Source organism: Hylobates moloch, unplaced genomic scaffold (assembly GCF_009828535.3).
Source record: "Hylobates moloch isolate HMO894 unplaced genomic scaffold, HMol_V3 SCAFFOLD_9, whole genome shotgun sequence".
Lineage (NCBI taxonomy): Eukaryota > Metazoa > Chordata > Mammalia > Primates > Hylobatidae > Hylobates > Hylobates moloch.
Genome location: NW_026652284.1, coordinates 110,738,076 through 110,752,395, shown reverse-complemented (window position 1 = coordinate 110,752,395; position 14,320 = coordinate 110,738,076). Strand labels below are relative to the sequence as shown.

The 14,320-nt window shown below is 43.9% G+C and overlaps 1 protein-coding gene across 2 annotated transcripts in view; it reads left to right on the top strand.

The window, feature by feature from the left end:
- The window catches only part of ASAP1 (ArfGAP with SH3 domain, ankyrin repeat and PH domain 1), a 387,469-nt gene that overhangs the window by 40,796 nt on the left and 332,353 nt on the right, over window positions 1–14,320 (top strand). For both annotated transcript variants that reach the window (XM_058444654.1, XM_058444652.1), the window contains exon 2: window positions 1,181–1,266. In XM_058444654.1, coding sequence (XP_058300637.1) covers window positions 1,208–1,266 — 59 coding nt within the window. In that variant the 5' untranslated portion in view covers window positions 1,181–1,207. The remainder of the gene's footprint in view (window positions 1–1,180; window positions 1,267–14,320) is intronic.

Here is a 14,320-nt window from a genome sequence, read left to right as displayed (position 1 = left end):
TCTTAGAAATCCATGTGGTAATATTTATGACTGAAATGATAAGATGTCTGGAAATTTCCTCAAAATAATAATGCATCGGCAGGAAGGATGAGGGTTTGGATGGGGTGGGTATGATTATGGGTTAATGTGATTAGACTGGCTGGTGGGTTCAGGGGGTATATGATACACTTCTCTGTTTTTATGTCTGTACACAATTCCCTGTAATAAAAGATTAAAAAAAAACCCACAAAAGATTATTCTGCTTTCAGCATGGGAGACTAGATTTCAGAGGGAGAAATGGTGATGAGGGGAGATCAGTTAGGAGGCAGCTGCAGTGGCCCAGGTAAGAATGATGGAGGCTTGGTCCAGAGCTGGACCAGTGGAGATGGGGAGAGATAAGTGGAGAGATCTTTAGGAAGTAAAGTAGACATGAATTGGGGATGGATTGGATATGGGGGCGAGGGAGATGGTGGAACTGAGATGTCTCTCGGTTTTTGGCCCTGGATGGAGATGCCACACTGAGCTAGAAATCACTGGATAAAAACCAAGGCGGTCCCTTGGCTCGATTTATTTTTATATCCCCACCTCTGTTTCCCTCTATTCTGCAAATATTGAAGCTGTTCCCTTATGTAACATCTTTTTATCCCAGACTTCCTGTGCTCTGTGCACTCAGCAATTAATTAAGCTTTGGTATGCATGAATTAATTAAAATCCTCTCCCAGGTTCAGTGGGGCTGTCCTGAAATATGTATATTCTTCCATATCTGCCTTCTTCCTGGAACTGGTTTCCTTTGCCGGGTGAACACTTTTGCTTTCTCGTGGGCAGACAGCTGCAGGTGTCTGTCTGTCTGTCTGTCTATCTGTTGCATCCATCAGCACACTTTAATTTTATGTTTAGGAGCCTAGGTCTAGAGAAGTTAATGACTTGTAAATTGCTCTCCAACGTAGAGCTAGAAATAGAATGCCGGAAGGATTCCTGAGCACTTACTTGCACAGAGATTCAATGATGGAGGTATCAGCCCCACCATAGGAAGCTGAAATAGTAGTTTCCTTCATATTTCTGGACAGCCACTCTGTGGTGCAAGAACATTCCTGACTAAGGTGCAGCCTCCATATGAAATCCCATGTTGGTCTAAGACAATGTCTTCTGCCCAGTTTCACTGGATGACTCTTGTCCCCTTTTTGTCCTGCCCCCTATCCAGGTCATTTTCTGATGTGACGGCTGAGACATGAGATCTTCAGCCTCCAGGCTCTCCAGTTTTTCGTCGAGAGATTCACTATGGAATCGGTGAGTGATCTGTAGCCCATCCTGTCCAGAAAACCCGGCCCGGGAGATACAGCGGGATTCTTCTTGGGAGTTGAAATGCAAAATTTTATCAGACACAAGCACTGGAATGTGACAGAGACTGTGGGCGCTATTGTTATTGGAGAACAGATCTCTAGCATTTGTACAGGTGTAGACTGTCTACTATGTTTTCTGTCACATTATCCATTGCCTTTACTTATAAGGAAAGTTGTCTGGGTGGTGGTGCCTATAAGAAATCAAGAGTAGCAACAACAGTGACACCATCAACACTATAAGGTGCTATAGGAGTCCACTGTGTTTTAGGTTCTTTAAAAACATTTCAGGCTGGACATGGTGACTCACGTCTGTAATCTCAGCACTTTGGGAGGCTGAGGTGGGTGGATCATTTGAGGTCAGGAGCTCAAAACCAGCCTGACCAACATGGTGAAACCTTGTCTCTACTAAAATACAAAAATTAGCTGGGTGTGGTAGCATGTGACTGTAATCTCAGCTACTCGGGAGGCTGAGGCAGAATTGCTTGAACCTAGGAGGCGAAGGTTGCAGTGAGCCAAGATTGCGCCATTGCACTCCAGCCTGGGCAACAGAGTGAGACTCCTTCTCAAAAATAAAAATTAAAATTAAAAATTAAAAGTACAATAAAATAAAATTTCATTTACTCCACCCAACAATCCTGCCAAGTAAGAATTTCTGCATTCGGCTGGGTGCAGTGGCTCATGCCTGTAATCCCAGCACTTTGGGAGGCCAAAGCAGGAGGATCACCTCAGTTTAGGAGTTCGAGACCAGCCTGGCCAACATGGTGAAACCCCATCTCTACTAAAAATACAAAAAATTAGCCGGGCGTGGTGGCAGGCACCTGTAATCCCAGCTACTCGGGAGGCTGAGGAGGGAGAATCACTTGAACCCTGGAAGTGGAGGTTGCGGTGGGCTGAGATCGCACTGTTGCACTCCAGCCTGGGGGTCAAGAACGAGACTTCGTCTCAAAAAAAAAGAAAAAAAAAGAATTTCTACATTCATTTTATGGATAAAGAACTTGCCCAGCTAGATGTAAGTCAATTTTCCCTTACTGCAGGACCCTTGCCCTTTTTTTTTTTTTTTTTTTTTGGAGGCTGAGTTTCGCTCTTTTGCCCAGGTTGGAGCGCAGTGGTGCTATCTCGGCTCACTGCAAGCCCCGCCACCTGGGTTCACGCCATTCTCCTGCCTCAGCCTCCCGAGTAGCTGGGACTACTGGGACTACAGGCGCCTGCCACCACGCCCAGCTAATTTTTTTGTATTTTTTTTAGTAGAGATGGGGTTTCACCGTGTTAGCCAGGATGGTCTTGATCTCCTGACCTCGTGATATGCCCGCCTCAGCCTCCCAAAGTGCTGGGATTACAGGCATGAGCCACCGCGCCCACCCGGCCTTTTTTTTTTTTCTATGCCACGTTACCTCTTGGGAGAGGTAGAGATATGATTTATTCCATTTTGCAGCTGGGAATACTGAGGCCTGGTGTAGGGACACATGGTGAAGAGTCTAAGGAGTCTGGCCTCAGTGGATGAAAGTTTGTGTTAGAGGACGATAAAAATGAGACTGGACAGGAAGAACCACGAAAAGCTAGGCTGGGAAACCTTGTAGAGTTTGAGAATCTTAAAAAGCTGGCAGGCTGACTGGCACAGGGTTGACCTGTTGGGGCCAGGGTTTCTAAGAAGTCCACATGGTGGAAAGTGTGTGGGTGCTAGAAGGGGTGGTTGAATCCTGGCCCTGGCACTGACTTGCTGTGTGATCTCACACAAGACACCGGCTTTTGGCCAGGCGCAATGGCTCACGCCTGTAATCCCAGCACTTTGGGAGGCCGAGGTGGGCGGATCACCTGAGGTTGGGATTTCGAGACCAGCCTAACCAAGATGGAGAAACTCCGTCTCTACTAAAAATACAAAATTAGCTGGGCATGGTGGCGCATGCCTGTAATCCCAGCTACTTGGGAGGCTGAGGCAGGAGAATCTCTTGAACCCGCGAGGCAGAGGTTGTGGTGAGCCGAGAGCGCGCCATTGCACTCCAGCCTGGGCAACAAGAGCGAAACTCTGTCTCAAAAAAAAAAAGACACTGACTTTCTCTGTTTCTTCTGTTTTCTTATCCGTGAAAAAGGGGTAATGTTTATGTTTCAGATTTTTTTTGTGTAGTTTAGAAAAAATGTAAAGTGTTTTACATAAAGTAGGCACATAGGGCATTGTAATTACTTCAATTTTTAGGTTGAAAATAGTTTTTAGAGGGTGATTAGATAAGCAGTTGTGTCCTGAATGGGTGGATGAAGTGAGAGGCTGGAGGCAGAGAGGCCAACCTGAGAGGCTTTTCATATGATCAAGACATGATACCGCCTTCCAGGGTAAATGAAGCTTTACTTTTATTTTCAAAATTTGTCTATTATAGGATTACCCAAAGTCATGTTTATTTTGTTGTTTTCTTTTTTTAAGTCAAGAGTCCAGCACAAAATGGCATTCGTTTTGCAAGTATCTTTTTAGGTGATATTAATTATAATTGCAATAACTCAGTGCATTATTAGAATTAGGTTTTGCTGACAATGACATAAAATCTAAAAGAACATTGGCTTAGAAAAGTGTCTCTCTTACCTAAAAGTTCAGGTACAAGTAATACAGATTTTCTACAGCAATCTATGAGAGACCTGGGCTTTTTCTCTGGTTTGTTTGCCATATGAGCCTCTATTCCCAAGGTCACCTCATGGTCCCATTTTAGCTGCTTCTGCTCCAGCCATCACATCTAACAGCAGGAGGAAGGAGCGAGAAGGAGAAAGGCACGTCCCATCCTTTAAGGATGTTTCCTGGAAGTTGCACCTCCTGCTGCTACTTATATTCTACTGGCCAGAATTTAGTTCTCTGGCTACATTTTGCGGCAAAGAAGGCTGGGAAGTGTAATCTTTATTCTGCAAGACTGTGTGCTTACCAAATTGAGAGTTGTTATTATAGAAGAAGAGAGCAGGTATTGGAGGACAAATCTTTTCCTCCACACTACTCGTTCTTGAAAGATTCTGCTGACAGGATAGGCTCTGCAGCCAGCCTGCTGGAGTTTGCATTCTGGATCCATAGTTTCGTAGTTCTGTGACCTTGTTGAAAAGCTACTTAACTTCTCTGTGCCTCAGCTTCTTCCTGTTCTCTCCTATTTTATAGACTTACAAGGGTTGTCTTGAGTACTAGTTGAGTTAAGATAAAGCATTTGGAACAGTGCCTGGCACATGGTAAGTGCTATATAAGTTTTAGCTATTATGACTACTACTATTGCTAGTAGTATCTCTCTAGTACTTCTACTGCTACTGCCACTACTGATATGACTACTGCTACTTCTGTTACCATTATTACTATTAATACTTTTACCATGACTGCTGCTTCTACTAATATTACCACTACTGCTTCTACTGTCACTTCTGCTGCTGCTACTACTGTTGTGACTACTTCTACTCCTCTTCTACTATTATTACTACTATACCATTATTATTTTTAAATTGTATACTCATAGCATAGTACGTGCTGTTTTTCCTAATAGAAGATAAGAGTCAGAGAGGATAGTAACTTGTCAGATGCCATTCATGGTCTACCCTTGGGTGGGTAGGGGATAGCAACTTGAAGCGAGCATAAGGCAGGTTTCTGTGGTTCTGCTAATGTGCTGTTTCCTGATCTGAGTGATGTTTCATTAGTGTAAAAGTTCCTTGCATGACACACTTATGACATAGATAATTTTGTGTATGTATATGTCAATAAAAACATGTCATGTAGCTGAAAAGTGGTGGAACATGGTGAAACCTACACTCGCCTGATTCCAAAGCCTGTGCTCTTAGCTGTAACACAAGGCCAGCACCTTTAGTCCTCTGATTGATTCAGTCATTCATTCATCTAACTTGTATTGATAACTGCTTATTACTTATGTGCCAGGAACCTGGCTAGGATGCCTGGGATACAAAGGTTCATGCTGTAGACATGACCCTGCCCTCATTGGGCTTCTTATCTAGAGGAAAAGGAAAGAGGTAAATATCATTCAGATTAGCAGCCACCAGGTTTGGTTCAGTATGGGATGCCCTGGGGCCACAGGAGGGGCCTGGAAGCTAACCCAGCCCCACAGGCTCATCTGCTGAAATAACACAGATGTGCCTCTCAACCAACTCCTTTGATGGGGGAAAGTTCCCACATCAGTGGGTAAGCTGACCACAGGAGGGCTACATCAAGAAATATAAAGCAGTTCCCCCCATCCCTTGCTTAACCAGCACTAAGAAGGGGTCAGCTTTTCTTGTCTTGTTGTCACTGTCATAGTTGTGAACCTACCTGATGTTCCATGGGGTAGGCAAGTGCTCGTCCTTGTGAGTTCAGTAGAAGACAAGGGAATCGCAGGAGGACACTTACGAAGACGTGTATACAGGGACCTCTTATTTAAAATAAATATATGGGCTGGGCATGGTGGCTCATGCCTGTAATCCTAGCATTTTGGGAGGCCAAGGCTTGTGGATCACCTGAGGCCAGGAGTTTGAGACCAGCCTGGCCAACATGGCGAAACCCTGTCTCTACTAAAAATACAAAAATTAGCCGGGTATGGTGGTGGGCGCCTGTAGTCCCAGCTGCTTGGGAGGCTGAGGCAGGAGAATTGCTTGAACCTGGGAGGCAGAGGTTGCAGTGAGCTGAGATGGTGCCACTGCACTCCAGCCTGGGCAACAGAGCTAGACTCTTTCTTAACAACAATAACAACAAAATTCTCATAAATATGTGAATGAATGAATGAATGAATGAATGAATGAATAAAATCACAGTCCACGGCAATGCACTTGTCATCCCTGGGAAAACTCAAGTCCAAGGGAATAAAGAACAAGATCCGTTTCCTTTATTCACCCCAAATACCATCAGGGAGACAGGAGCACAGCACATGGAAGTGGAATTGAATTCTGAATTCTGAGCCAGCAGTAGAAATCAGTTGGCCTTATGTTCAGGTTTTTCTCCGTATGTAGAAAAGAAGTGACCTAAACTTTAGACCCTCCTCAACCAAGCCCATGAGAAACCTCTGTGGCTCCACCTCCCTCTTTTGCCTTTCCAAATGTCAAGCAGACGCCCTGTCATTATCATGCCGCAGGCTGTCAGCCCAAATTGAATTTCCCTGAGCCCAGCTGATGTCCCTTTTTGGCTGCAGGGCAGGGGTCAGGAATGCATGCTGCACATGGACGGGAAACGTGTCCCTGGAGCTGAACGCAGAAGGCTGACCTCTCAACTCTGCATTGCTAACATAGTTGGAAGAGTTAGGAAGCCTTATGATTTCTGGATGTAAAAGAAAAAGAAATGTGTTTTAGAAAAGCAGTATTCAAGTTCTGCTGTGAAAATCCTTTCAAAATAATTGAGTCTATTTAAAATTCAACTGGTTGTTTCACAGCATTGACTGTACTTCAGTTAGATACATAAAGGAAGGAAGGTTATGGCTAAACTGAGAGATGGGAGGTGATGATCCTGGTCTTGTCTTCCTCCCTCCCTTCATTTTTCCCTCCCCGCCTTTAAAATTTATTAAGCAGCAACTGTGTGCCAGGTTCTACGCTCAGTCCTGGGGAAATACATGAATAAGACTCATGGCAAAGCCTTCTTGAACTTATCCTTCATTTGTTTTTAGAAAACGTATTCATTCTACAAATGTTTCCTGAGCACCTGATTTGCTCAAGTCTCTTAGTAGAGATAGAAAACATGGTTCCTCCTTTTACTACATATATACATTATTTTTTAATCACTTTTCTGGCAACCTACTATGTGCCAGGGTCTGTGCAAGCTGCCAGGATACCAAGGGAAACAAAAACAGCTTCTGCTTTGATGGAGCTAAAAGACTAGAAAATGTTCCATTAGTTTCCTAGGGCTGCTGTGACAAAGTACCACAAACTTGGTGGCTTAAAACAACAGAAATATGGCCAGGCGCGGCGGCTCACACCTGTAATCCCAGCACTTTGGGAGTCAGAGGTGGGCGGATTACCTAAGATCAGGAGTTCAAGATCAGCCTAGCTAACATAGTGAAACCCCATCTCTATTAAAAATACAAAATTAGCTGGGCGTAGTGGCGTGTGCCTGTAATCCCAGCCACTCGAGAGGCTGAGGCAGGAGAATCGCTTGAACCTGGGAGGTGGAGGTTGCAGTGAGCCGAGGTCGCGTCACTGCACTCCAGCCTGGGTGACAGAGCGAGACTCTGTCTCAAAAAAAAAAAAAAAAGAAAGAAATATATCGTCTCACAGTTTGGAGGCCAGAAGTTCAAGATCAAGGTGTTGGCAGAGTCGTGCTCCCTCTGAAACCTGTAGTGGAGTATCCTTCCTTGCCTCTTCCTAGCGTCTGTTGTCACCAGCAGTCCTTGATGTTCCTCAGCTTGCAGCCTCATCACTCCAGTTCCTGCCTGTGTTGTCCTGTGGCATTCTGCCTGTGTGCCTCTCTCCTGTCTTACAAGGACAGCAGTCATACTGGATTGCGGGACTGCCCTTCTCCCATGTGACCTCATCTTAATCACCACCTTAATTATATCTGCAAAGACCCTATCTCCAAATAAGTCCACATTCATGGATGAGCGGGTGGCTAAGATCTCCCCTTTTTGCAAGAGGATGCAATTCAACCCATGTCAAACGTATATAATGATAGAAAGTGCCCACAGTACGTGGTGCATGGTGGGCCTTGTTATTGCCTTCCCTTTCTTTCTACTTTATCTCAGCATCTAAAGGGTGAGCACCTTGAGGGCAGGAACTCTGTGTTACTCTGAGTGAGTGCTTCCAGATTTCTTGCCAGGGAAGTGAGACCGATGTGTTTCTTGTGCTGCGGCAGGGACATTCTTGTGTGGTCCCTGGCTGATGGGAAACGCTCTTTCTTGCTACTGTCATTAGTTTTTGTTTCTTATGCTGATGGTTGATGTGGGAGTCATGGGGAAAGAATACCTTGATTGGAAAGCTGGGCCTGGTGGTTAAAATGGTTAAACCAGGCTCCTCTCCTGGTTGTGCTGTTTGCTGGTCATGTGAGCCTGGATACATTTCCTCCTCTCTGTGCCTCCAGGCATCTCATCTGTACCCCTTAGGAATTTGTTTGTTTTGAGACAGTCTCTCTCTGTCACACAGTCTGGAGTGCAGTGGTGAGATCTTGGCCCACTGCAATCTCTGCCTCCTGGGTTCAAGTGATTCTCATGCCTCAGCCTCCCAAGTAGCTGGGATTACAGGTGTGTGCCACCACGCCTGGCTAATTTTTGTATTTTTAGTGGAGATGGGGTTTCACTGTGTTGGTCAGGCTGTTCTTGAACTCTTGACCTCAAGTGATCTGTCCGCCTTGGCCTCCCAAAGTGCTGAGACTACAGGCATGAGCCAGTATGGTTGGCCTTCCTAGGAGTCTTTGTGAGGGCCTGGTGGGATCAAATGTTTGAAACAGTACCAGGCCCACAGTAAATGTTTGCTGCTTGTCTGTGGGAGTATTCCAAGACATTTAATACCTTCCAGGGAGAAGGGCTTCCCTGGCCCATTCAGCACACTGCCCTCAGTAAAGACTCATGCTCACTGTTTAGCACCGTTCACCATCAGAACATTTCCTCATGATTTTCCTAAGGAAAGTTTTTCAGGAATATGGCAGACAGCCCTTGCACAAAGATAGCCATTGGAGCGTCATTTAAAATGGTAAACTGCTACAAACAAGATAAAGTCCTGCTCTACAATGAGCAGTGGGTTAACAAATTAGGGGTAGAAGGATGAAAAACAAATTACGGTAAAATAATGCAGCCATTAAAAAGAAGATAAGTTATGAGAACGCTCATAATATAACTGTCATGTTAAAAAAAAGAAAGGGTTTTTTTCGAGGAAGTGACTTAATTTCTCTGTGCCTCGGTGCCATGGTTTGGATATTTGACCCCTCTAAACCTCATGTTGAAATGTGATCCCCAATGTTGAAGGTGGGGCCTGATGGGAAATGTTTGGGTCATGGAGGCGGATCCCTCATGAATGAGTTCTCACTCTGTTAGCTCCTGTGACAGCTGTTTGTTTAAAAGATCCTAGCCCCTCCCCCACCTCCTTCTCTCACCATCTGATCTCTGCATATGCTGGCTCCCCTTCCCCTTCTGCCACGAGTGGAAGCAACCCGAGGCCCTCACAGAAGCAGATGCTGGCTTCTTGTACAACCTGCAGAACCAAGAGCCAAATAAACCTCTTTTCTTTATTAATTACCCAGCTTCAGTTATTCCATTAGAGCAGGACAAATGGACTGAGACAGTCAGCTTCCTTATCTATAAAATGGAGATGATAACAGTACCTTCCTCATACATAGGATTGTTTTGAGAATTAAATGGGATAGTACCTCTAAAACACATGAACAGTACTTGACACATATTAGGTGCTCACTAAATGCTAATTGTTATTGTTAGTTATTTATCATGTGGTCTAAACCATGTGCAGAATATTCATAGAAAAAGAATAAGTAACACAGATGAATGCACATCCCTTTCCCCTCTTAGATGTCTTATTCAAAGGGACTTCCTTTTGTCTGTCAGCGAACACTGCACAGCTTCTCTGTATTAAGCACTCTGATAGTCTCTAAGGCAGCAGGTCTCCCTTTAGGAGTGTGTATGAGAATCCCTTTTGGGGGCTTTTTAAAAAACAGGTGCTTAGAGATGCTGATTCAATAGATGTGTGGTGAGTCCCAGGCATCTGCAGTCTTAAAAACTATTCCACAGATGATTTTGACTCTCAAGGTTGATATATAAGTTACAGTCTTTCCCCTCAAGAAGTTTGCAAACCAGATGAGAAGATGGGACAAGCAGTGGCATGAGGCAGAATGTAAGTGCTATAGATTAGGCGCTCCCAGGTCTGGCTCCCCCTGCACAACTTTGCAAAAATAAAGATGGTCTTTGTTGTAACACTAGATGTGGAATCAGAACCCACAGGGTGAAGCCTTTCCGGGGGTTCTGGTGATCAGCCTGGTAGGAAACCATGTGTGAGGACTGTGAATGCTTCCTGTTTGAGAGAACCCAGGGGATCCCTCTGGCCTGGGATTGTCACAGGAGTGCTCTCTAAAGAGGTATAATATGCTATCTAAGAATACATTATTACATTTACTATATTGGACTGAAATGACCTGTTAGATATCTATTGCCCCTGACATACTCTGAATGCCTTGAAGGCAGGAACTATGCATGCATTGGTCAGCTTTGTGATAGTGCCTCCATGTCTCATCTTGGCATTGACCTCTCCTGTCCCCCAGTACCTGCCTAGGTGCAGCAGGATACATTCAGAACCAAAGTTTTCCCAAAGCTATTTTCTCAAAGCCATGAGGACTGATATATTTTTTCTGGTTGGTAGTAGTGAATGCTTTTTAAAAAATCTTTATTTTAAAATATTTTAATTGTGGTGAAGTATGCATAACATAAAAATTACTATCGTTACTATTTTTAAGAACAATTTAGTGGCATTAAGTATGTTCACATTGTTGTGCAACCATTGCTGCCAAATCCATCTCCAGAATTCTTTTCATCTTGCAAAACTGAAATTCTGTACCCATCAAATGACAACTCCTTCTCTCCCCTCTCCCCTCCCATCCCTGGAAATAACCATTCTACTTTCTGTCTGTGTGAATTTGACTACTCTATGTATCTTATATAAGTGGAATCATACAATATTTGTCTTTTTGTTACTGCCTTACTTAGCATAATGTCCTCAAGGTTCATCGCTATTATACCATGTATCAGAATTTCCTTCATTTTTGAGGCTAAATAACATTCCATTGTATGTACATATCATATTTTGTTTATCCACTCATCCGTGGATGAATACGTGTGTGCTTCTACCTTTTGGTTGTTATGAATTATGCTGCTATGAATATGGGTATACAAATAGCTCCAGATCCTGCTTTCAATTTGTGGGGGGATATATACCCAGAAGTGGAATTGCTGGATCATACAGTAATTCTATGTTTACTTTTTTGAGGAACTGCCAGGCTGTTTTCCATTTTACATTCTGTACCAGTTTACATTCCCACCAATAGTGCACAAGAGTTCCCGTGTCTCCATATCGTCACCAACACTTGTTATTTTCTGTTTTTGTGATAGTAGCCATCCTAGTAGGTATGAATGCTTTTAACTGGTGAATGCCTTTAGCGAGGACATTGCATTTTCAGCTTTGTATTTCACTTAGGTTGTGTGGCCCAATTAAACAGTCTCCAAGCATTTATTTAAGCCCTAGGCACTGAAAATACAGACCTAAATAATACACGCATGGTACCTGCCTTCACGGCACTCAGAGTATGTCAGGGGAAATAGATATCTAACAGGTAATTTCAGTCCAGTATGGTAGGTGTAATCATATATTCCTAATAGCATATTATGCCTTAAATACAGTTGAAGATTCCAGGAAATCTTGACTGAGTTTGGTGCCTTAGTATAAAACATGAGTACATCATTCAGGCAGTCTGAGATTCCTAGATTGTTTAGGCTGGAAGGGACTTGTAGACTTTCCAGTAGAACTTTCTATGAAATGGAAACATTCTGTGTCTGCCACATGTGGCTTTTGAGCACTTAAAATGTGCCTCGTGCAACTGAGAAACTGGACTTACAAAGTTCATATAATTTTAGGGAATTTATGTTTAAATTGAAGTTAGCTATAGGTAGTGGCTACTGTGTGAGACAGAGAGGTAAAGTGAGGTAATAGTGAGCATTCTTTCCCGGTTCTCATGCTTGAATATGCATGTGGGTCACCTGTGGAGCTGTTAAAAAGCAGATTCTCAGGCCCTCCCTTTAGTGTTTCTAATTCCTTAGGTTGTACTAGGGTCAAGGAACCTGCATTTTAACAACCACCACAGGTGATTCTGATGCAGATGCAGTTTGAGAAATGCCAAGTCTTGTGGTTTTCAAGCTTTTGTATCCTCAGAATATTTTCTTCAAATGAAAGCTTAAAGCCTGGGCAACATAATGGGACCCTGTCTCTAAAAAAAAAAAAAAAAAAAAAAAAATTAGCTGGGCATAGTAGCACACACCTATAGTCCCAGGTGGTTGGGAGGCTGAGGCGGAAGGATTGCTTGAGCCTGGAAAGTTGAGGCTGCAGTGAGCCGTGATTGTGCCACTGCACTCCAGCCTAGGCAACAGAAGGAGACCATGTCTCAGGAAAAAAAAAAATAATAATAATAAATAAATAAAAAGAAAGCTAAAGAGAGAGCTCAGTGTATAGAACAGAGAGTAGAGTTGTTCCAGCTTAGGTAGGTCTGGCTGGTACCAGAACTTTATACACGTTAGGGGATCACACTCTACCCTCTCTGGGGAAGAAACTGGGGTTTCTTGGAGTATAATTTGTACAACTCTAACCTAGCACAACCACATCACTTTATTCATCTTAAATCCTGTGAAATGCAAAATAAGATTTGGTTTTGTAATACCTATAAACATGCCAGAACCAATTACAGACCAGCAGGCACCTCTGGAAATGCAGGTTGAAGCAGAAACACAATTAGTGCATTAGTCAGCCATTTTTTCCCTTGTCCTGGACTTTAACCAGCCATCTTGGCATCACATGGCGGAACTGCAGAGTAGTGATTAAAACACAGGCTGTCTGACCTGGCGGGAAGGCAGTCTCAACCCTAGAGCTTACTGGGTGGTGCTAGGCAAGTTTCCTCACCTGCAAAATGGGTATAACGGTAGCTTCTACCCGAGACAATACATGTAAAACGCAGCACTTGGCACTAAGTATTCATTATTGTAACAACAGCAACGACAATAATACTAATAGCTAATGCTCACAGAGCATTTAATGTGAGCCAGGTCCTTTCTTCTAAGCACTTGCTGTTTATTAACTCATTCAATCCTTACAACAATCCTGTGAGTAGATAGTATTGTTATTTCCATTGTAAAGACAAACTAAAGCTCACAGAGGTTTGGAAAATTGTTTAAGGCCACATTGCTGGTCAGTGGCAGAAGTGGAACTCGGCTGCAGGGAATCTGGCCCTGGAGCCTGCAGTTTTCACTTTTACTCCGTGTGCTATTATATTATCCCCAGGCTCTAAGGAAAGCCTGTTAAGATGATCCTTTCATCCCCTCCCCCAAGCCCTAGCTCTAAATCTCAAAGCTTTGGAATTAATCTGTAAGTCAACTCAGCCTCTGCGAAGCATCTGACCCAGTTGATCGCTCCCTCCCTCTAAGAACACGGTTTTCTTTTGGCTTCGATGACACCAAGCCGGCTTGGATTTCTTCTTGTGACTCTACCCTCTCAGTCTCTCAGTTGGGCACCCCTTGCTCCAACTTACCTCTAAATATTTTTGAAGATGTCTGCATGCAAATTATACAGACATGCAAATTATATTATATGCTTGCAAATTATATCTCCAGCTGAATCTGTCCTCTGAGTTCCAGACTTGATGATCTGAAATGCCTAATTAATATCCCCATTTGGAAGTCTAGCAGGCCTCTCAAACTTAATATGTCCAACATGGATTATTCTCCTCACTCCTCCGGCAGCTCATGCTGCACCCCTGCTTACAGCCGCTGCTGATCTCCAAGACCCCTGCCCATTTTACTTAGAATGAAATTCAGATTTCTTACCGTGGCCTACAAAGACTAGCATGATCTAGCCCCTGCCTACCTCTGTACCCTTCCCTGCCTCCACCCCATTTCCCCAAGAGGCTTCAGCACATTGGCCTCCTTTCTGTTCCTCACACTCAGCAAGTGCTATCCTGTCTCAGGACCCTGCTTCATGCTCTTCTTCTGCCTCCAGGGCCTTGTTGCTGTACCTCCTGTCCCCCACTCCATGGTCGTCACATCCTGAAGTCTCAGCTTAAATGCTATGTCCTCAGATGGATCTTCCTAGCCACTCTAGCCTTTATTCTCTTCGGTTGCTCCCTGTCTGTTTTCTTCCTAGCAGTTGTAACAATCTGGAATTGTTTGTTCTCTTGTATATGCCTGCCACCCCCACCAGACTGTAAGCTCCCAGTGGACAAGGTTGGTAATGGCTGCTCATCTGCTAAAGTTACTCCAGTGCCAGGCACAGAGTCTGGTACACAGATGTTCAGTAAATATGTATTGTTGAAATAAAATCAATGG